This window comes from Silene latifolia, chromosome 7 (genome assembly GCF_048544455.1).
Source record: "Silene latifolia isolate original U9 population chromosome 7, ASM4854445v1, whole genome shotgun sequence".
In the NCBI taxonomy this organism is placed as follows: Eukaryota; Viridiplantae; Streptophyta; class Magnoliopsida; order Caryophyllales; family Caryophyllaceae; genus Silene; species Silene latifolia.
This window is the reverse complement of record NC_133532.1, coordinates 115,113,096-115,137,986: the sequence shown is the minus strand read 5'-3', so window position 1 is coordinate 115,137,986 and position 24,891 is coordinate 115,113,096. Positions and strand designations below refer to the sequence as shown.

The 24,891-nt window shown below is 39.4% G+C and overlaps 1 protein-coding gene across 1 annotated transcript; it reads right to left on the bottom strand.

Moving 5' to 3' along the window:
* Positions 1-24,245, bottom strand: LOC141592625 (dnaJ homolog subfamily C GRV2). Its single transcript, XM_074413367.1, has 22 exons — positions 23,266-24,245; positions 21,358-21,588; positions 21,087-21,174; positions 20,765-20,973; positions 20,009-20,110; positions 19,842-19,904; positions 17,515-19,722; positions 16,094-16,456; positions 15,322-15,462; positions 14,721-15,113; positions 14,048-14,527; positions 12,399-12,622; positions 11,639-11,983; positions 10,705-10,999; positions 8,495-8,944; positions 8,071-8,416; positions 7,655-7,998; positions 6,865-7,335; positions 4,230-4,354; positions 2,899-3,022; positions 1,581-1,649; positions 1-385 (listed from the first exon to the last, which is right to left on the bottom strand). The coding sequence occupies exons 1-22, from the start codon at positions 23,719-23,721 to the stop codon at positions 191-193; spliced, it is 7,722 nt and encodes a 2,573-aa protein (XP_074269468.1). The 5' UTR covers positions 23,722-24,245; the 3' UTR covers positions 1-190.
* Positions 24,246-24,891: the final 646 nt, after the last annotated feature.

Here is a 24,891-nt window from a genome sequence, read left to right as displayed (position 1 = left end):
AACAGGTAACCAAAAGTTCTCATTTCAGAAGCCGTGAAACATGATATAAATCAAGTGAAAAGGATATACAAAACTTGTAGTCGAACCGCCCTGACTTAACAGGTTGAGAAAATAATCAAACGAGGAAAGATTAGTATAAAACTATACAAAAACCTGTACAGTGGATTTCAGAAATCCTCGTAACTTGTTATCATTGGTACAAATTATGAAGTCCATTAGAAGAAGTCGGTGACCTGGAAGAAGTGCTTTGGGAGGGAGGCGCAGGGAGGGCGTATGTCAGACTCGAAGAACTGCTCTCGATCAGTCCAGCTACACCGGCTGCAGCTGATTGCGCATTTGATGGGAGAAACAGGTCATGCCTTTGGTCCTTGTATGCACTCCATACCTGCAATCATCAAAACACGCTCTTCTCAGTTGGTGGTCAGGGGTTTAAGGGGTAGATCGGACGTGAAGGTAGACATTCAATCTCCTAAAGCATAAGAGTAAATGCTCTGCTTAACGAAAAAGGCTTACGCCAAAAAAAAAAATGGTAATAAATCGGGTTAAAGGACCCCAAAAAAAAATGTGAAGAAACTAGATGATTGAAACATGTCGTGAGCCCAAATGGATGGAGGGAATATATGGAAAAATTATTATCAAAATTGACACTAGTTGTCCAGTCGTCCACCAATTGAATGAGTACAGTATACATCGGACGAAGAGAGTACGTATCGACACATAAACACCGATTGTCCATAGACGTGTGTAAAGCCAACATGAGTTCGGCCACTAGTTGTTGAAGAATGAAGAGGTGGCCTGTTTAACTACGAACTTTGTAGTACAAGGGATTTGACAGATTTAAAGAAGATTGAGGAATGCAATGTGCTCATGTCCACGAATATGACTTCCTTTTCATTCAATAGGCTATCTTTTGGAAACACGGAAAGTTGTATCTTCCCATGCTCTCCAAATCCCGCCATCCAAACAACGGATTAGTGTTTTTTCCTAATTAATTACTCCTAAGGGCTTGCTTGGGATGGGGGAGGAGATTGGTGCTTTGTGGTGGTTGTGGATGGTGGAGAGAGGAGGTGAGGGAGGAATTATTACCTCTATAGGGAGGTAATTATTACTTGGAAGGGGACGCGGGTAACAATTACTCCCTTAATGGAGGGAATATTACACTATATTTCCCCATTTATATCCATTTCTATCTCCAACCCCCATCCCTTCCCTCCATTTTTCAGTTCATTTTATCTCTATTACTCCCTTAACTATTACTCCCATCCCAATCAAGCCCAAAAAGTTTCATGATTGCATCTTAATCTGGCAGAACAACGGGAAATCGACAAATTGCCATTTTGTACAAACGTACATGTGGCAAATTAAGAGAACGGCACGAGCAAACTGACATGCATCGGGCTTTATTGGATTATACTAATTATTCCCCCTACGATTAAATACCCCAAGTAAACTCAAATAGAGAGCTAGATGAGCATACTTGCCTTTTTCTTGTTTTGGATGCTGAAAACTGTACAAGGACAGCCCCTGTTTTCAGCATCCAAAACAAGAAAAAGGCAATTATCTCAGAGAAAAGAAATTACCTCTGATGCATCTAATATCTCACGTACTCTGCTGCAATGAGCTCCTTCAGTTGCAAATGCATGCAATACCTGGAAATGCACGCAGTACACAAGACATAATTACTCAAGTAGAGCACGTACAAAAAATGGTGTAGCACTGAATAATGTTTGTCTGTGTCATAAGTAAAGGCAACAAATACTTGGTGTTTGGACCCATCAACACTATAAGAGACACCATACACAGAATTCAACACAGTCCAATCAAAAATGCAGTCAAAACTGATGATCCTCCAAGAGACCAAGATTATGCAGGTGTTCGTTAGAAATGCAATCATCCAAGCTAAGGGTGTACATTGGATAGGCTGGAAATCTGGAACGAATTGACCCCAGCACAAAATCCAGAACAGAACATTTACTATTCAATTTTCCAATCCAAATTCCTTTTCAATCCAGCAAGGTCTATTTTATGCAAATGCACAGAAATCCCATCAATCCACATTTTGTAATAGGATAAATAATTAAAAACTTAGCTTTAAGATGAGTACAATAAAAATTTGCAGGTTTATATTTTTCATAAAAGAAATAACCAGATTGGAAGCGTTGGATTTTGAATATAAACCCAATCTGCAAATTAAAATTTTTTAGAACAAAAAAACAATCAATTCTGAAAATCCAAAAATCCAATCCAAATTAGAGATTAGGAGTTTAGGAAAATAGTAGATTAGATTTTGAGGGGCAAGGTTTGAATTTACACCGATAATCCAAGCAGCCCTAGTCATAGCGTTTTCTCGTTTCCTTTTTGAGCAACTTTTCTAACGCAATATGCGTGTTTTCTCTTTTCTAACTCCTTTTATTATCACAAATTCTCAATTTAGACAGACACTATCCGTCTAAAGTTGTAGACGGATGGATAGTGTCCTCTCACAAAATGAGAATGGATAGTGCAAGTAGGTGGAAAATGGATACCCCCACTTGCCCTCCCACTTGCATTTTGTGAGAGGGTCACTATCCGTCTACAACTTTAGACGGATAGTGTACATCTACAATGAGACGCTTTGTTTTATTATAGTTCTACTAAGAAAGCCTTCTAATATTCTGATACAAGTGGCCCACTTACTCTCTGCTAACTCATTTTTTTGTTTTACACTTTTACTAAATCATGAATAAACTCTTTTGCTTTAGAATTAATTAAGAAAAGGCATTAACTTGCGATGAGAGGGTCCTAGAGTTCTTTCTATAGTGATAATTCAACGTTAGAAATGAAAATAATCCCAGGAACCCTAAAACTCAACCAGCCCTACGATTGTCATACCAAGACTAGAATAAAAGTATATATAACCTCAACAGCAAGTACGCGGCCTATAGATGCTTCAGATTCATTCCACTTCATTTGCGAACAAAGTCCAATCCGTCCTCCAGCTCGCCAATCAAGAAGACCAAGAAGTACCTCCACAAGCCCAACCCTAGCCAAAGCAAAAGTAGTTAAGTGAACACTTCTAACACGAGAAAATATCAACTCTTCCGTTAGCAAGAATGACCGAAAGACAAAGCAAAATACATATTCACCAAGTTAAGCATCAAACTCTGACGAGTTCTGAGTCTTGCAACTTCTTTTAACGTAATAAGAAATAGAAGAGAAAGCAAGCCAGTTCTCTGGTAGATTGTTTCACTCCAATTTTGCTGGAAACAAAATGTGAGGAACTTCTAGATGATTCATCTAACAGACATTCAGAAGGACAGCTGATTTAATCATTTTGTTATTTGAAAAAAAGGTGATAAGGAAGCTAACTGCATGAGCTAATGATGGTAACAGGATTTTAGATTTACTAGCAGCCAATTCGAAACTCGTCCTGCCTTCATCAGTCGTTAAGCTAAAACAAATGACGTTAAAGGCTGTTCAAAAATTTAAAGACGCCTCAACGGGGATGTTTCTTCTAGCATCTAGCCAAGCTATCGACAGCGTGCTAAAAAAAGGGGCACTTCAGCTTAGAACAATCAGACTAGCCCATGCTACAAGGAGTCCGTTCTTCAAATTATTAGCTCTTGTCGAGGGATGATTGCACGAAACGAAATAAGTTTAAAGCCGATACGAAGGGTTCACTTGATACTTGAGAAGACGAGAACAGTGAGTAAGAATGTTGAGGTCGTAGCTTCTACGGTGGATCTGAGCATGCATGCAGTTTCTTAAGCAACTTGTGGGCTTATCTAAAAGGTAATAAACCAGTAAATCTTTAAGGGTGCCACTTCATTCATCAAACTATCCTGCTACAGGCTAGTTTAAAGTGGCGGTTTTAGGAATACAGGTTGTCAAGTTTTAGGATAGATCAATATACTACAAAATTCAAACTGTGATGTACCAATTTCAAGACTTTGCGGTAGAATTTAGTTGGCGGGTTTAGGAATATAGCTGTCGTCAAATGGATGTTATAGAGGGAGTACCATGCATATGTGCTATAAGTGAAATTTATGAGGAACTTTCAATGAGGGTTGTAGATGCTGTCATGGTATTGGCCGCTCAACACCTTGACAGTGTCGTCGTAATGCACTAAGTTTACAAACAGGTGGCCCATTAGGTAAACTGGTCATCTTCAAATGGGTCTATAAACAATCACCAAGCAGGACAATGGCCGATGCCTAACAGCTACAAGATAAAGGAAAATCAGCACTCACTTGAGCCCCTGTGCCACAAGTGCATCCCTGGCACGATTTCCAGCAACCACAACACGTTTAAGAGTCTCGAGGGCTAGAATGCTTCCACCTTGCCATCCAATGGCTTTCATCAGAAGAGGTACCACCTGGAAATAGATCAGAGTGAGCAAAAACAATTTATGAGATGAGACTAACCACCAATATTACCAAAATAAAAGAGCCAGAACCACTTTGCGAATCATTAGGTACGAGCTGCCAATTGATAACACCGAGATTGACAACAAGCGAAGAAGCAGACACAAACACAAAACATGGATACTTTAAAAAGACTTAATATATAACAAGCTGCCAGATTAGTTAATAAATACGTATACTTCACATACTAAGCAGCCATATAATAACAAATAAGTATTACTTATCTAACAAACAGGGAAACAGGAAAAAGAAAACCGAAAAGACCAGAAAATACTCCTTATGTTTTTATCCAAACCAGCAATGTAACACTACTCAACCCCCCTACAGACTGAAATAGATATGTAAATCATAAAAGAACACCCAGACAAAAAGTATCTGGTCACAACATTGTCAAATATGAGTTCAGAACTTTTTTATTTCTATATCTTAATTGAACAGCGACTTTAATCAAAAAGGCCCTGTCAGAAGATGAGAGCATGGTTACCGAATTCGCTCGGTGCCCTGCGAATCGCGAATTGCTAAAAGCGAATTCTATCATGTTGCTTACTAAAAATACATATAACACACATTCTATAGGAGCGAATCGCGAATTGGTAAGGACGTATTCATAGCGAATTCGGTAACCATGGATGAGAGAGAGATTATTGTATGCAGAAGGCCAGGAGAGAACCAAAGGAGACATAAGAAACATTACTTACAAAAACACAGCCAGTGAGAGCAAAGGATGCCCACTACAGTATATCATGATGTAAATATGAAGTGCGAAAAGCAGAATTGATATAAATGCTGAGAATTTTCAGTAAACTTTACAAAAATCTATATCATGATGTCTAAAGCATTGAAACTTTTGTTACATTACAGCTTAGACAAAGTGGGATATAAGTAGTACCTCGGGGCACGAAAACAAAATCGATAAAAAATCATGTTAGTACACTAGCGGACGTAGGATTTTGATTTTGGGCGAGACCACATTTTTTTACCCTTCATCCAGGAAAGATGACGTGTCTACTATATAAGAGTAGTTACATACTATGTTACTCCGACTCTTCTAATTTCCTCGCGTACCCGTGTCCGACACTCGACACTCAGACATGGGTATGACCCTTGGACACTTCATTTTAGACCAAAATATGCATATTTTTCAAAATAATAGCCGAGTCCGACACTTGGACACGCACCCGTGTCGGATACTTCTAAACGAGTCCGAGTAACATAGGTTACATAACTAACATATTGTATAATCTCAAAGATTCTTTGTTTGTAAGAAAAAAGTACTCCCCTTTAATTAAAATACCTCTTCACAAAAACTAAAAAAGGGTAAACAATTGATTAGGACGAAGGGAGTCGAGTAAAGTTTTGTTTTTGTAGCTCTTTATTTTAATTTTCCATCATTTCATATCTAATAATAATTTGATACGTGGAATTATTGATGCATTAGAAAAAACATGCTTTATGTGGTTAATATTCTTAATAGGGAGAATGCACATGGTGCCCTTGAGGTTTGCCATTTTGCACGATATACCCAAAATTTTGATCCGGAAAACTTTAAGAGGTCATAACTCGTGTTTAAGAAATCGGAATGTGACGGTTTTTTTTTTCATATCGATCGTCTTTTCGAGAACTACGATTTGGAAAAAAAAAATAGTCGTATTTGGATCCCGTGGCTAGGAGTTTTAGTATGTCAAAGTTTTTTTGACCGAACTAACTTTGAGTAACCATATCTCTTGGTAACGAATTCCAAACTTGAATTTTTTTTTCAAATCGTAGTTCTCGAAAAGACGATCGATTTGAAAAAAAAACCTACATTTTCGATTTCTTAAACACGAGTTATAATCTCTTAAAGTTTTCCGGATCAAAATTTTGGGTATATCGTGCAAAAGGGCAAACCTCAAGGGCACCATGTGCATTTTCCCTTCTTAATAACATAATTAGAAAAAGTTATGGGATTTGAAAAACTACAAATATAACACAAATTGGCGGTTGAAACCAAGGTTACGTAAAACTTTAGTTTTCAATATAAACAATGTAAGGTGAAGCCGAAGGGAGTGGTAAAGATGTTGGTGTTTCACAATCAAGACCTTAGGTTCAAGCCTTGTCAACCCCTTAAATTATATGGGAAAATTATTCATTTTGCTCCAATACAAACCCATCAACCAACGGTGAAAAATAAATTAAATAAAATAAAATCGCAGATCTGCTAGAATTCGAACCAGGGTCACCAGCCTGGGAATCAAAGCCTCTACCGCTGGATCAAGGAGATATTATTGCTTAGTTATAGCAACATTTTATATATATATATATATTAGGGGCTCTCTAAACGAATGGGGTGGGCACCTGCCCCCGGGCTCCCTCACTACTCATCGGATAGTACATCTATATAGTACAATGCTGACAGATTACCAGGCATTATATGATGTGAAGAGCTTGCAACAGATAAACAAGGAACTTTAAAGATGTATACCTGTGGAGTTCCAACACTCGTAGCAGCCATTGCTTCAGCACAGGTAGTACTAGCAGCAAGTTGGTGCAATACACGCAAACAGCTAAGGCGAATACGTTCTCTTGGAGTTTGTTTGCTGGGTTGTGATGAGCCATCTTCAGCGCCATCCGCACCATCACCACTGTAACATCCGCTTGTGACATCTTCAGAGGACATTGTCTCTCTCCTTCCTTCATAAGCCATCGCAGCAACAAGTTTTGGCACATACCCAAGGTATCCAACGTGATCTGCAAGGGCAGGGTGTACTCGCAGCAGTGACACAAGGGCAGCAGAGAGAAGCAATGGAAGCTCGGGATCAGCAGTATGTGAGTCATAATGTGTAGCGGCAACAGAAGAAACATATTGATCAAGAAGTCCTTCCAAGAATCTTTTTGGATTTCTCAAAGGAAACTTAGGATCCTTCAAGAAAAGCCTGACATATATTCCACCAACCTGCATTCATAAATTGAGTTCACTCCCAAGCAAAGGACACTCCAAATTAAGTTATACTCTCTCCATCTCATTTATAATGTCCCATCTCACTTTAGTGGTCAAGAGATGTAGAGTTTGACCGATATGTCATCAATAAACAATTGTTACAAATGATAATATGGAGTAGTTTTTTTTAAAAGAGTAAATCAAACATGAGAAAATTTTACACTGTATATCTTTAATATTTTGGGAGATTATTGTTAAAAATCGAAATAACAAGACCGCCAAAGTTATATAGCGGCAATAAATTTGGAACAAGGTAATAAATAAGATTACATACCTGTGGCTCGTCTCTCATTTCCTGCTGACTTGGTGCTTGTTCAGGAACATCCCAATCAGTAACAAGACCCTTCATCTGTTCTCGATACAAGTCTGATGCCATTGTTGCAATTTGTGCAGACAGTGAAGCAGCCATAGCTGGTGTCCAGACAAGTTCTGGTGTCTCAGTTGTCTGATCAAGGGCAGATACCACAGCTTCACCAGGACCATCTCTGATGCTTGATACTAAACCATCAGGAAGGAATCGTGCCAATGTAATGACAACACGAGGGCCATGCATGGGCTGACCGATAAGCCTTCCCAATAAAGATGCAGCTAGAGCTCTTTGCTGTAAGGGTACTTCATCTGCGTGCAATGGAGACATTAAAAAACAATGGGCTGTAAGCCAACTCTTATATAAGGTGAGAGCACGCTTACCTGGCAACGGCAATAGAATTTCTAGAATGTAAACAACCCCTCCATGCTTAGCAGCTGCCCACGCCAGTTCTGGTGTGCTTGCCAAGGCTAAGAGAACGTGAAGAGCCCCTTCTCGACAGTCAGGAGAAGAATGAAGCATTTGTAGTAGCAGCAGAACACTAGATCCATCAGCAACCATAGCTTCTAAACAGGGCGCATAAGCCGTTAGAAGAGATAACACAGTCAGGCAAAGTTGAGAGATGCCAGCATTGGATGCATCTGGAACTGAAAAACATTCAAATATGGGCAGAAGCCTTTCTTTGGAGGAGAACACTGAAGCCAAATTCGGACTGTTGGTTAACAGGTTCTGCAGCACAATATTCATCGTTAAAAATGTAAACCCCAATTTCATACATAAATCCTCTTCACTTAAAAGCAATTGTACCTTCAGCGAATTCAACGCAAAGCGAAGGTTCTTCAGCATTGAGTTCTCTTCTTTTGTGGTTTTTTCAAAGGCAACAGAAGCATCATCATGATTTATCTGCTGACCATTGGACTGGACTCCAACAGCGTCTGGAGATTCGGTTACTTCATCTCTAGAGTCGCTCAAAATTTCGTTTGTCTGAAAAGAACCTGCCTGTTTGAGGCCATGTATCAAGGCAGAAATAAAATCAACCAAAGCAACACAGAAACCTTCAGGTTCGCTGATCTCAAAATCAGGTTGGTCATTGTAAACCCTCAAGTAAACATTGCCAACACATAGCTCCTTGGATAGTGACTCATATGTGAATTCAAGTGAATTATTAAGCTCGTATGAGCCATCATGACCTTCTGAAGCCCGCTGCTCTTCAACAAATTTCAACAATTCAGCTCGCGTTGAAGAGTTCCATATAATCTGTAATTATAAGAAAGGCGCTTCTATTAAGTTTACGAACAATGTCAAAGTAGAATGCAATCCCATCACCAACGACCAAGTCTTTGGCTTTGGTATATGATGGAAAAGGCAAAATGGATCAAAGCAACCCGCACTTCGTATTTAGTGAAGTGGCAGGCAATGGAAGCAATTCCAATGCGAATTTAATTATGGGCCATCTAGAAATGCCGTCTTTGTGTTTCTAGCACACGGATCGATGCAAAATTCATCCCCGCCCCATTACCCATGGCGGGTACAACTTTCATACCCGCACCCGCCCCACCACCCGCCAAAGCTCTAACCATCCCCGCCCCAACTGGGGCGGGTGCGGGGCGGTACCCACTTGTACCCGCCCCGATGACATCCCTACACTAGAGTAATGCTCTTGCTACAAATTAAGAAAATAGATATAGACTAAACAATAATTACAATACACATGCGTTAATAGTTTAATATATTTTTTTTTTTTTTTAAAAAAAGAAAATTAAGCTTATTTTCTAAAATAGTATCAACCTATCTCATCTATTCGTATTAGTAAGAAAAGTCAAGGCCATTAGGCTTTCAACCTATCTTGAAAAATGAGAACAAATGTTCTAAACTGCCCCATAAACTCAGCTATGTTATTAATCTCACGAAGGCAATGAAAAAAGTATACTAATCTAATATATTCATTGACACACAAGTATCTCGCTCATAACTAGACTAATAAATCAGAAATTTTCAGTCATAATGACGACTTCCCTAAGCACAAGTGTCCCCCTTGGAGTATTATTATTTCTAAATTACAAGCCTGCCTCGAACTCACTTGGTCTCCATCACACAAGAAGAAACTAACATACATGATTTACTCTCATCTTATTTTCATTAAATGGAACGTCTACTTTCTACATAGTTCAGTCATTTACAAAGATCCTTTCTTGTACGGTCATATTTCTATATACGCATATCCGTGTCCGTCTTGTGAACAGGAAAATTCTCATGATTGAAAAATTAGTGTCATTCATGCATAATCGCATGCGATAGAAAAGTCACCTCCAATCTACGAGGGATATCGTCATCAAATAGAAACCCAATGACACCTTTCCACTCTCCCGCTCTTCCACGCACATTAAACAATTTAGCCTCCTATTAGTCGCATCTTTTAGCAAAAGTATCCTAGAAAGCAAAACAATGTTGCCATGTAACTATCTAAGTTATCCGCCTCTTACTCTGATAATCACACTCAAAGTGTTGCCATTTCAAAAATCATCAGCTTGAAACAGTCTCGGAAAATGTTTCAAAGTGTCTCCACAATTACAGCTGACTTTAAGTAGTTTTGTCCGTCTCATCAGCCAACCCAATTTTCAAATGCACTGTCGTATTTGATCTTGAATTGTTTTCGTCAGTTCGCCAATGACTATTGCAAAGCTGTGTTACTGAGACACGCCGACACGTGTCGGACACGGCTATTTGGGGTGAATTTTCCTGTTTTGTGGTCTAAATTGAAGTGTCGAAGTGTCGTGTCGGACACCGGCACGTGTCTGACACGCGACACGGCAGTTAAGTGAAGTTTCGGAGTAACATAGTTGCAAAGAAAAAGACTAGTAAGTACACAATGACTAATTAGTTACCACTCCCAACCCCCCCCCCTCTCCCTCCCCCAACCTCCCTCTTCTCCCTTTAAAAAACAAAACAATGTCCTCTCCCTCAAAAAAGAAAACAATGTTACATAAATAAAATCTTCTTTACAGACACACAGTTACCTCTGGGGACTCCATATTGGAGTTTAGTTTCAGTAAAAGTTCTTTTGATGATTTCTCTTTCAGCATGCCCGCCAGCTTAGGAGTTAGCAGAGCCTGGAGGGTTAAAACAGTAGCCTTGTTGTAAGGTGCTGGAGTATCATCACAACACAGACCACTTAACCTTGAGAGTGCCTCTGATGCTTGCACAGCATGCAAGTTTTTAGCAATTTGAACACTGACACCAACACCATATGCTTCAGTTACACCAGATTCCTCTGCAGTCGAATCATATTGAAGTAACAATGGCAAGAGGTACCTGAAAAACAAAAAATCAGACAACTGGTTCTCACAAAACAAGGAAAGCAAAATTAAAATGTACAATAACAGGAATCCTGTAATCATCCCTGATCCCTCATATGTCAATCCCAGCAAGATGTAATCCAAGTTCTCATCTTCCTTTCATACTCTTGTCTGACCTAATCCGCTCCTTCCATAGATACCAACCCAGCCTTTGATCCACACACACACACACACACAATTACAGTTGATCAACTTCACCTCCCTTCTCCCTTGGCCCCAAGTATCTCCAACTCCACCCCTTGCCATCAGCTCCCTCATCCCCAACTGCCTCTCACAACTGCCTTATCTCATATGTCAATCCCAGCAAGATGTAATCCAAGTTCTCATCTTCCTTTCATACTCTTGTCTGACCTAATCCGCTCCTTCCATAGATACCAACCCAGCCTTTGATCCACACACACACACACAATTACAGTTGATCAACTTCACCTCCCTTCTCCCTTGGCCCCAAGTATCTCCAACTCCACCCCTAGCCATGAATGCCATCAGCTCCCTCATCCCCAACTGCCTCTCACATCTGCCTTATTCAATCCTGAAGGACCAAAACACAATTCACATTTGATAGATAAATCAATATATTGGTTCCAACACATACCATAAAACCCCTGCCTTTATTAAAGCATCTTGTAGTTCAGAGGATACAGCAAGATGGGTAATAGTCTGAAGAGCAGCATCAACAGCCCCAGGAGTCAGCTCAAGTTCAGTGCAATGTACAATATCGTCGACCAGCCCAGTCAACTGAATCATCTCAATCCTAGCAATCTCAAATTTACTTAAAACAGCGAAAGTCCGCATCACATTTGTCACGATGATGGCAGAGGGTTCACTCGATGAAGTAGTTGGCTGCACCACACACATGCATCGTGAAAGAAGAGACGCAAGTAACTGTATCCCGCTATCTCTCACAAGCTCTTCACCATTTAGAGCAGAAGATGCACATCTGAACAAGAAGAGATGAACATATTACTCAATCAGAACAATTATATGAATGAGTAGTAAAAAATATACTTGGGTTGCTCAAGGCCAAAGTGGACTCGACATTGCATAGGCATGAATCCAAATTCGAGTGAAACTAATAACACTAGTTCATACTCTTGGTTCTTTGACTGACCTTTTAATAATCACCGATTAATTTATTAGAGGAAGTACAAATTGCTAACCATCAACTTCTAAGGTTAATGTCCAATTACAAAACAAAACTAAAGTAATAAGTTTCATTCGAATTTGGAGCTGTAGGCCACCGAAGTATGATTATGTCACCTTAAATTTTGTAAAGCCTTGGGCTACCTAGGCATATATCTGAACACAAGTGTGTATGAAAAAATGAATGAAAGTGAAGTTAATATAGGGTATACGTAAGCCAAGTCAGTTCAGAAGCTGCAACTAGAAGAGGTGCTCTATCAGAGGACAGAAAGTTGTTATCTTCCTTGTCGACTGTAATTGCGTTGAGCAACATTGGGTAGCCAGCGTACTTAAACGGCTCCAGAACATTCCCATATCTCCTGTATAAGATACACTGACCATTCAACAGAAGCAAGACCCTCCATAGCTGAGGCCCTTGTAAACCTTGCATGGACGCCTACAAGAGTTAAAACAAGCAAACTTAAGAGACCTGGATGTGCCAAATACCATCGTGAAGCTTATTTTAAAAAATCTCAAACTTAAAAAAAAAAAAAGAAGATAACAAAACATGGTATTGGTGTGCCTATGTTACTGCGAATACCCGTGTAAGCCAATCTAAACTCGGACATGGGTATGACACTTGGACGCTTCATTTTAAAGAAAAAGTGTGCAGAATTTTCATACAAATGGCCGAGAGTAACACTTGGACACCCAGCCGCGTCAGATACTGCTAAATGAGTCTGAGTAACATCAAATGGTAGTGGTTGTGGTATGGGCAAAACGGCACAGATGTAACAAACAGCCCAGGAGCATTGCATTCATCATTTAAAAAAACATTTACCAAAAGTTTTAGGTTTCACACAGTCCTGCAATCTGTATAGATATTCAATGTTAGTAGTCTAAATTCTTTGGAACTGTTGTATATTTAGAGCCATATGCTTACCCAATTTGGAACTTGTCTCGTCGTATTTTGTAGATAAGATTACCCACGATGGGTTGAGACTTGAGAGTAAACTTATCCATCTCTCAATTTGTATATGGGCTTCAAAGTTAGGGTGTCTTTTTTTTATATGGGCGTCACTTTTATGATATCTTTTTGTACATAGGCATCACCCCTAGATGTTTCTTGATTAATATTATATCTTATCAAAAAAAAAAAAAAAAAAAATGCAGTCGGCCTTATCTTTTACATATACATGACTGTCTCATCTGATAAGCAAATAGAATAATGAGAAGAACACCAAAGAAATTAGGGAGAAAACACAGATTACCATCATGAACAGTCCTACCTCCTGTCCGATACTGCAACACTATAATGCTCCTGCACCATTCAAGGAATGATGCAACATAATGATCCTAGGACAACTCAGATTAATTTTCACTATTTGGATTCTAAGATAATTCTATAATCAAAAGTGCAATCCTAAAACAGTGGGATCAAGCAAGGAAACAAAAAACTCAGATTAATTTTAGCTGATTATACCTTTCTTGATTATGTTGCTTTTCTTGATTATGTTTGTTTTGAGAGTTATTGGAATGAAATGCTTACATCTCCACAAAAAACAAAAAACTTCATGGATGTCAGATATCTTTTTCATAGGTAAACGAAGCAGTCTATAGTCCAAAGATACTATTTTTCAATGGGCATTATAAAAATATCATGACGCAAAACTTCAGACTCTGGAGAAATCCAAATTGGCAGTATACTAATTAGTTACTCTGTAATAGTTACTAAATATGGCCAGTTAAAGCAACAAGTATAGAAAACTGAAAGAAGAGTTCCCTGCAGGTTCTAGAAGCACAGCAACATTTTGAGCAGAAAGATAGCGTTCAAATCATACAGCAAAACTTAAGGGTGACAAGTCCATAAAACAGGAGCTACCTGAAGGCGTTCATATGCTTTTTGGACTGCAAGAAATTTTTCTCTCCCTTCAGGATTTTTGTCAGGGTGGTATCTGATAGCCAGTTTCCTATATTGGCGTTTGAGCTTCTCTTCATCAATATTCTCAGCTTTCTTGAATAAGTTGCCCTCCTCAATTTCAGAAGCATTTCCATTTTCAATTGACAGATCCTCGGAAGTTATCTCCAGTATCTTACAAGCTTCTTCTTCAGAAAGATCCATGGGTTTTCGTGTCAACTCCTCACGCCACATTGCTAACAATGATTGTAGAAACTCCACATGTTCAACAATTGGCCAATTTGGAAACCGGATTTCATCGCACAAATTCCTGAGGTAGTATCGGTGGCACCACATTTCATCCTTGAGTTCTGGATAAGTAACTGGTGGAATGGGTGCATAATCATAGAGAGCGTGACAATGTTGAGAAAGTTTCTGTGGATAGTCACCAAGATGTTGCAAAACCTGTTTACAATGGTGATATGCTTCAGTATAATAAAGAAGAAATCTCTAAAAGCACCGACTACATTATTTAACTACAGGACAAGAGAGGTATAGTCAGCTACAGTGAGCTATGAAGAATCTCACCTCCAACCCGTAACAATGATCGATCGCAATTTTGCCACTATCCCAGTCAGAATATAAAACATGTAATTACCTGTCGGATAAGATTCTCTGCTCTCATTTTGTGTGTCCAGATAATTTCAGGAGTATCAGAATCTGAAACCATAGCTGCAGCGAAGGCAGCTGGTCCTGATCGTTCTAATACATATAACAGCGATTCCGGGAGAAGACCACCCAAAACACTACGTTTTGCCAATGGCAACGAAGAAGAAACAGCTGCCTCTTCCCCGCCATGAAAAGCTTGATGGACATGTGTCTCATGGAAGAGTTGGGCAATTGATTGAAGGTTAGATCCAGGATATGCAAGTGCAAAATAGAAAGCTCCTGTGCTATATAATCGTATCATTGCTTTAGGATTTCTCATTACAATTGCCTTCAACAAGGCAGCAGCTGCCTCTACCACACTTGGTTCCCCAGATAGCATAGCCTATAGTATACAAGAAACCAAATTTGTAAACAAACACATGATCTAATAAAAGCAACAATATGAAAAAAACAAATTAGCATGATGGGGAAGACATGATCTATACGTGGAAGGCATTAGACAACGTGATCTAGTAAAAAGCAAACACGCATTTACAAGAGAGGGCATGATGTCTCAACAAGCTACAAACTTATAGAAAACTGATGAGTACCTGAGCTATATGGGGAAGACAACGTGGACTTGACAAAATTCGCTTCACCCTTGGTGTTGGGGTGACTATCTCGCCGGCATCATCCAGGTCTGATCGTGCTCCAACCATGCTATGCAAAATAGATAATGCAACTTCCCCTACCTATTAAATTAAACCACCCCAAGGTAAAAGAAATGAGAAAATACAGCCTCATAAATACAACATATTGCCATTTCACATAACAGGTAACCTACAATAATATTGGCGTAAATTCAGATAACCTACAGTACATCAAAGGCCCAAGTCTCTCAAATACTCTCATTATAAATAGCAAAGGGCTCGAACAAAGCCAAAAAATAGCAGATCATTTACTCATTTGTAATGTTTCTCAGCTAGTTCTCTAACCAGTGATACTGAATCACTGATAGATACCACATGCATTTTAGAATGGCAAAGAGATGGCCAAATGTCATGGCTTTTTGCTCCCTCATAATTGCAGACAAGAAAATTTCATATACCAAATTGACATTTTCTGAACTCTTAAGAAGCTAATCTTTCAATCACGTATTACATGTTTCATTATGCAATAGAATTCCTACTCATATAGGGAGCAGACTACAGAGCTACAAAAGACAAGGAAACCAAAAGATGCAAGGATAATAAAAAGAAAATTGAACATGAATAAATTCTTGGACAAAGAGGGAATGGCAGATTTCAACAAGGACAAAGATGACAGTGAAAATCTCACACTACGTCCCCAATCATTAATTTAGCAATTAGTATTACCCACTACCTGAGTTGAGGTTAGCACAGGAACACGACCAGCCAGTGCCCAACGGAGTTCACGAATATCACGCAATTTTTTCCAATCTGTCATTCCTGATGCATAACATCTGGTTGTCCAATCAATGGTTTTCTTTGACCAAAACCTCCTAATCGCATCCTTCTCCATTGGGCCAACTTGAACACCATCCTTGTCAATGAACATCCATTCTTTCAGAGGCTCCATAAAAGCAGAAGCAGCAATAAGATTAGATTGCAAAGGTATGGCCGTTCTTTCAGAAGCTTCATGAATCACAGTTAACAAATCTACAGCTAGTACACATCCTCCGACCAAGACACAGGCCTCGATATTTGGCAAAACCTTCATCAATACCTGAATAGAAAGCATGAAATTCACAATAATCTGCTTTCCGCAAAGATATGATAACCCACAAAGATTATGGCCCTTAGCTCTTGATAAGACCGGGCCATTCTGTTGGTACCCCAAAATCAAACAAAACAAAAAAAAAAAGTGCCCTATACTCCTATGGCTGTAAGACCAATTAGATCAACAATGTCCTCTAAGTCCAACATGGGAATCAAAAACAGTCCATTTGACAATGGGAGGACATGTGGACAATCTGATCTGACTCTGATGCAATAGTACAAGCAAAGGGATATCTTTAAACAAGTATCAGGCATTTGATGCTTGATGTGGCCCTCGAAATTGTGTCTTTTAAACAAAATAAAGAGAAATCAATGTTAATACAAACTAAAATAAAAACAAGATATGTGTTCTAAGGAAGAAGGGTTTTTATAGGCCGGTACAACAGTAGAAAGGCTATTGGCTATTTAACAGACACGAAGTAATTTCTTTTTGGGATATTCTCTTGTGTACCCCTCAACTTTTTCGTTTTCTAAGATGTACCCCTCTTTTCTTGCAAAAAAAAATGACCGTCAATAACTCTTGGCTACAAGTTCAGAATACAATAAACTTTTTTTTTCAAATTGACCGTCTTTAAGAGGTCTTCAGTTTGAAAAAAAATTCACCAACGTCTCAACTCGTAGTCGGGAATTATGGTCGGTCAAATTTTACTCGTTAAAAAAGCTTTGACCAACCATAATTACCGACTACGAGTTCAAAAAACGGTGAATTTTTTTTTTCAAATTCAAGGCCTTGACGAGATAATTGGTTTGGAAAAAAAATTACCGTTTTCTGAACTTGTAACAGAGAATTATTGTCGGTCAAAGTTTTTTTGTGAAAAACGAGGGGTACACCTTAGAAAACGAAAAAGTTCAGGGGTAGACGAGAGAATATCCCTCTCTTTTTTGACGAGTATATTTAACAAAGCTGTATTAAAGCCAGTCTTATTGAAGGGGAAAAAAAACCAATAAACCAAGCCATAGGAGCCCTTTGCTACATGAAAATAGTGAGCATTAAGATACGGTTACCTTTAATAAAAGAAGCAAACGGTGCCTCAAGGCTCTATCATCAGTCCTATCTAGCAAGACAGTTATGTGAGATGTCCCTTCAAAAGTTCCAATTGTATGATAATGTTGTTCATAGACAATTGCCATAGCACGTGCACAAAGTTCTCGAACAGAAGAACCTCCACCGCCTCCAAAACCATCTAATCTTCCCATATCACACCAATCATCAGATTTACCAAGCTCGTCAGGAATAGCACCATCCACTGTAAGTCCGATATCGGCATCACACAGAAACCTGTGATATAAAGCTCTAAAAAACGCAACAGGGTCGCGTAGTGGGAAATCCTGTGCTCTGCCACTATTGCCACTTTCAAGTAGCAATCGGAGGTAGTACTGACCCACACAAACTTCTTTAGACAAGCTAGGATACCTAACAGAAAATTCAGAATAGTTCCAAGAGATTTGAGGTATATTATCCTGCTCGGACACAGAACTTGGACCTGTTCCTCGAGGAACAATATCTTCTGTACGTTCTTTCTCCACATCAAGATTATGAACCTCAGCTTGCAAAGCCTGCCGAAGCTCTTGCCTGGTACGATCATTCCAAATAAGATCTGCACGATTATGATCAAGGCTGAAGGCTCGCCAAAACTCAGGCCAGTTAAGCAACAACCTCCCTGATCCTACGGGTGTACTCTCCACAACAACTTGAGCAGGAGCAGGAACTATATTTGCATCAGCATCGGCAGAACTTGAAGCAACTGTTTCCTGTGGCTCAACTGCAATTGGTGATTGACCGTCAGTAAAGACAGGAGTGGTTAAATGATTGTATTGTGGAGGAGGAGGCGAAGGCATTGGCAAGCTCGTATTCTCTCCTGCATGAGCCAAGGGAGAGTCAACAGGTATCTCTGATGGAGGTCTTTGATTTGGTCCCCTATAGGGAGCAGCCTGTTTTGACGAATCATCGTGTTCATTACTGCTCATAGGAGGCAAGGGTTGATCCTGAGATACCATAGATTTCACAGCCCTGCGCTTCCTCTGAAGCAACCGTCTTTGTCTCTTGCTGATTGCTGAGCTCTCTTCATCATATAAATTGTGTGAATCATCAACTTCATCACAGCATGTATGTAAATAGGCGACAAGCCCTGGAGGCAGAACTCTCGACAACAGATCAAGTGCTGGTTCATACGAATCTGCCCAAAGAGCCACAAGTTGTCGGCTAACTTCTCGTCGTTCACCGGCGGGAAAAAAGAAGGCATGTAACAAATGCCTCAGTAAAGCACCATCCCTCAAAGCTGCATCACGCATTGATTCTGCAGCAATGGCGTCTTCCTCAGCAATTGTTCGCATGATGACTGCAACGGTCTCTCTGATACTTTCAGCAGGATGTGCAAATAAGGCAAAAAGCCGACGACGTAGGCCAGCAACTTGACGCAAAAGTTCAACAAAAACAGTGTATTGTGTTGTTTCCCCGTGAGGTTCACATATCATAGCTTCTAAAACTTCAACGACGGCCATAGATAGTAATGGTGAAACCGACGTAGGTCTCAATCTATTAACAAGGATGATTACATAATTTTGATTAGCAAACAATACAGATTTCGTATGCATAGCAGTTGCATGCCTCTCACCTTTACTGTCCGCATATTCATTTGTGTCACCAGGACCACCACCAATCAACAAAGAAACAAGACCTGCAGCTTCAGCAGTTACACACTCTGACCCATTTCTAAGCAAACCCATTATTCGTCCGACAGCAGCCGGAAATGAAACAACATGAGAGGCCGCACTTTTAGAGGCCAGTAATCGGCGTAGACAAGACACAAATCCGGTAACAGTTGCAGCTGCTTTGGGAGAAGGTGGAGGTAAGGGTGGCGAGTCTGGTGGAAGATTGGGGGTACTAGGCAATATGGTTATTAAGGCCATCAATGTCACCTCTGGAACCTCAATTGAAGAAGGCACTCCACTGTAAGGAACGCATGCATTGAACTCCCTAATTCTACGCCACAATTTAGCTCGCGAACCAGGAATAGAGCCCCCATCAGTAACAGCATCTTTAGCAGCTGCTGCTAGGTGCTTCAAATGCATGGATGCACTTTCAACGTCGGCAACAGGCCGCGTTGAGATAGAAGGTTGTTGCTTTCGAAGTAACTGAACTCTCCCACAGGGTGGATCAATTCGATGACCAGGCATTGTCAGTCGTGGCAAAACTGGTATCGGACATTGGCCCTAGAATAAGTTGGACAGAAAGAGGTTTGTATAAAAAAACAAATAAATAAAAGAAGCAACTGATTTAACTAGCAATTTTAACAGCTCGGTTCTTAAGCAATCGAAACAAATTTACTTACTTCAGTTTGCAAGACATCGCGTACAGCAGCAAGCAAGCTATCTCGAGATGTACTTGCATAGACCTAGCAACAAACGGCGGAAGTAGCAACAGAAAGTGATTAACAGATATTCCTTACTGTAGCATAAATATAATCAGAAATTAAAGGAGGAATCAGTAGGCACTCACATGAATAGGGCAACCATCGTTAAATTCAAAAGCAAACATCTGAGGCTCCTCAGCGAATCGGACAAGGGCGCTTACCGTAGACAACGGACGTACAATGACAGCCTGCACACAGGCGAAAAGGTTATTTTTACCTGGAAACAACCAACATATATCAAAAGGTTACACATTTAAATTGATCACCGACACTGCCAATATAATTCCCTAAAGCTAGCCTTTACATACAGAAAACACAATAACCAAATACAATTCCCAACAGATTTTTGCAGATTTACATTACCTTCTACAAACCACAAACAAGATGAGCAACCACAATTTAAGGGAAAGACCGACTAGGCAACATTTGTATGGTTTGGAGTATTGGTTATTAGTGAATAACTACCGAAAATGAAAATGACCACTACGATGGTGGAAAATCCGTTACGCCGGCAATATGTAGAGTTGTAGAGATTTTGCAGATCAAACTTATCCACAAAATTCTACCTGACGTGCTATATTATGCCTCTACTGTAAGGAGCCAAAAAATATGATGGCTAAATCTCAGGTTCGTCTAAAACCAAGCTAGATACATCACGAAAAAAGTGTTGTCTACCATAGACTTCCAGTGAAATCAAAAAAGAAAAAAATACACACTATATGTCAAAGGATAGCTTCACAGGAAGATTGAAATGCAATAAATGATGAATAAAAGGTCATTTTTTAAAGCTGATGTACTATTTTAAGTTTGTAATTCAGTTCTATGCTTCTGAAAAGGCACACCTCATAATTATCTGGCCGTCTCTCAACAAGCGATGCTTTTGTAAGAATTAACTGACGTGATACAGAATCACCATGCTCTCCGAGTCCTCCTCGTGGCCCTATTCCTAAACCCAAACTCGGAAGATTTACATTCCCATGAGCAGCGGTTCTGAGTCTTGTGACTGACCAACACCCACAAGGGGTTTCATTTGCTCCAACTGCATCTCTGGCTGCATAATCAAAACGGGTCAGTTTTAAGACAAAAAGCAAGAGGCATAGAGCAAAGTTGATACGAACAAAGAGAGCTATAAATGTAAGTCAAACATAATGAATCAAAATCTACCTCTTTGCTTGATAAACTCAGCAGCAGTAAGTAATTGTGTACTATCCACATGCAATGATACACCGACCATGGTTTTTGCTGTTTTTGTCTGCATAAAGTTGCTGGTAGTTAAGATTACTAAAGCAAAATTGCGGCAAAACATGTAACGTAACAGACTGCATTATCACTTGGAGATTATGCCCAGCCAAAAAAGCCACCCTGGCATGAGGCAAGGATACTACTAATCAGGAGAAGAAGAAAAAAGGGCAAGAGGCAAGGATACTAGACATACCAAGTTAGAAATAATTACAGAGGTTGATGTTGAAGAAGCTGCTTGAAAAGCTTTCGACTTCCTTCCATATAATGGACAAAGAACAAAACCATGTTCGCCACTTCTTTTCCCGTAGGTATCAGCCAAAAATATAATAGCGGGGGAACCCATGTCTCTAAAATCTAAACACCAGCGAAGGTCCCCAGACTTCAAGTCAATAATTTCAATTCCAACTGACGTAATTCGCATTTTCTGCATACAGACAAAACAATAAAGATACATTTGAGAAATGAAAAACAAAACTGAGATAAAATAATCCAGATCAACAAGAATGCAATTATAAAAGAAACAAAAAGGATAGTGGAAAATGACCCACAAGCCTTCGTTATAAAACTCGTTTTGCACCTCAAAGAACTTAAATTTTATCCCACACTTAACCTGCATATTGTAACCAGAAATTGACCACTGAAGATGTAGATACTGTTCCATGAGGATCTTTTTTCCCTTTTAAGAATCCCCAGAACCTCTGTATAGTGTTTAAGAAGAAAGGTAATAAATTGGACAAGCTGGACAAGATAGGACCTACGTGAAGGGAGAATAGGGTTTTGCTCATATAATGTGTAATTGATGAATACCTTCTGAATAAAATGTCGTACCTACCTTATAAGACCTGTTTTGAGAGTTTCTAGGGTGAAAATAGAAAGAAAGAGAAAGTGTATACTACGTAAATTTCCTTTACATTCATCATTATTCTCAATATTGATCTTCCACACTTGTCTTTTCTACCAGCTTAATAATGTAATGGCTCGTTTGTATATCCAATAGTACAATTCTATAGTCCCCACCAGAGCTCAAAGAACCTTAAATTCCCTTTCTAAATCTCTAAGAATGATAAGTTAAATGCATAAGGTCATTCAAAACTTCTCACACAAGACCCAGAAATTCAACTGTTAGGACAATTACGCTTCCTTTTATTTGTAAGCACAAGGTTGAGGACGAATCTTGGAATGATTCTAAAAAGAAAGCAGGCCACCCATTTATAACACCGCATCCTTGTGCTAGCCATTCGACTAATCAAAACCGACAGTCCATATAACAGATGCAACAAAAATGAGCCGCTCTATACTTTTAAGTTGATCATCAAAGAACCAACAGTCCTCTAATCACGAAGCTAATGGTACAAAAAACCAAAGCTAAGGCTAATGGTATACAAAATGACAACAAGCTCTACGGAGCCCATAAGCATTACTCATCTTTCTATCACTAAGTTAGAATTGCGCAGTAACTACATGCAAAGTTCAACAGTCTTCCCTCTTTCATTTGTGTGAGCTTATGCAATTAAACTACAATTACATTTATACGAGCCACATGATAGATGCAACGAAAGTAGGTTACTCTATACTTTCAAGTTGATCATCACAGATCCAACAGTCCTCTAATCACCAAGCTAATGGTACAAACAAACATAGCATGTCGTATACTTGTAGTCGACAACAAGCTCTACCCAGCCCATTCCAAGCACTACTTTTCTGTCTTTTGGTTGCGCACGCATAAACCAACTAAAATTAAATTACAATTACTAATTTCCGCGACAATTTCCAAGTATTAATCAGGAAACAACGAAAACAACAATTCATAAAAACTAACAAATAATCAATAATCAACAACAATCCATGATAAACTTACATAAGGAACCCACTCTGAATTCCTTCTCCGATTGCATGGTAATTCCAAGCACTACTTTTATTTCTATTACTAAGCTCCAATTGCATGGTAATTCCAAGCACTACTTTTCTTTCTACTAAAATCAAATTAGAATTACTAATTTCCGCGACAATTTCCACAACATTGATCAGGAATCGGAGAAAACAACAATTCACACTAATTAACAAATAATCAAGAATCAACAATAAATGATGATAAACTTACATAAGGAACCCACTCTGAATTCCTTCTCCGAAGATGAAGCACAGGATACTCAGCTACAGAGGTCAACTTCTCCACCTTAATCCGATGCAATTCCGTCAAAATACTCGCTCGAAACCGCGACGAAAACTTCATCCCCTTAAACTTCCCTTTCCCATCAGTCCTAACACTCAAACTAAACTCATTAGACCCCTCATCTCTCCCCAAAATCGGCGTAGCGCCTTCGAAATCAGTCCCAACCTCATACGAATTCGTAACAGACAACGTATTAGGATCAAGCGTAATAATCGCAACATTAGACAAACATAACACACGCTTATACCTCCCTCGCCAAGAATGCTTAATCACGAGATACCTCGCCAAGTACTCCGGCTCCTCCACCACGTGCGGCGGCGCAGACGACGGCGCATTGGTTGTTGAGGTTGTTCCGGTGGAGGTGTGGCGCGTGACGAAGTCCATTTGTGGAAGGTATTCTAGAGTATGAGATTTAGGAACATTTGATCGGAGGAAGAAAAACCCTAATTTGCCGGCGGCGGACGGTGCCGGACTTTGGCGTGATTGATTTGCCCCCAGTGCTACTTATTCCGATTGATTTCAATTTAATTGAATTTGATCAAATTATGCATGTGATTGGGGAATCTGGTGAAAGATTGTGAAGAAATTAGGGTTCATGTGTGAAGAGAGAGAAGGAAAATTGGGGTTGAAAATAGGAAGGTAGATCGAGGAAAGAGAAGAGAGAAAGCGGAGAAAAAAGCGGGATGATGTTGATGATGATGATGGTGATGATGGACTTGTCATGCAGGTGTTAGTTACTGCGAGAGGTGGTGTAAATATTGATACATCGGTTATGTCTCCTTTATCACGAATATATCCGTCACAAATGAGAATTTGGGTTGATATTTTCACCTTGTTGGGTGTGTGTAGTTTGTTAGGCGGTTGAGACGTTGAGTTTTATTGTCAACTCTTCTACTCACAATGGAATCGAGTACGACTGTACCACTGCTTTTCTTCTTGGTTTTTGCTTTGGCCGACCTCCCAACTTCCAAGTCCCAGGTAATTTTGTTGGTCGTGGTTTCGTAGGATTGACCGATTGAGCTACTTTTGTCCTTTGGGTTTTGACAAATGGTGAGATGATTGAAGTACATTTATGATAGGAGATAATGATATACTCCCTCCGTCTTTGTTAATAGTTATCTATTTCTATTTTGAGATATATTATTGAATTCTTATCTATTTCTATTTTTGGCAATAGTTTGTGGGTTATATTTTATTGCATGTGGGGCTATGTGATTTGTGTGGTCCAAATTCATTCATATTTCTTTCTTTAAACTTTGTGCCAAAAGCAATAGATAACAATTGACTGGGACGAAGAGAGTAAATTGTAAATGAGTTGTACTCTAATTGGTGTTATAATCTATTAATTGATGAACGAGTATAACTTTATTAAATACTAGGTAGCATCCCGTGATTCGCACGGTCTGTTTGTATATTTTATTATTATAACTGAAGGAAAAATAATATAACTGATATATGACATTTAGTATTTTACTTAAAAATAAAATAGAGTAACCGAATCCGATAATGACCTGACCCGATACATCATTTGACCTGCATTACCTGACCCGATAA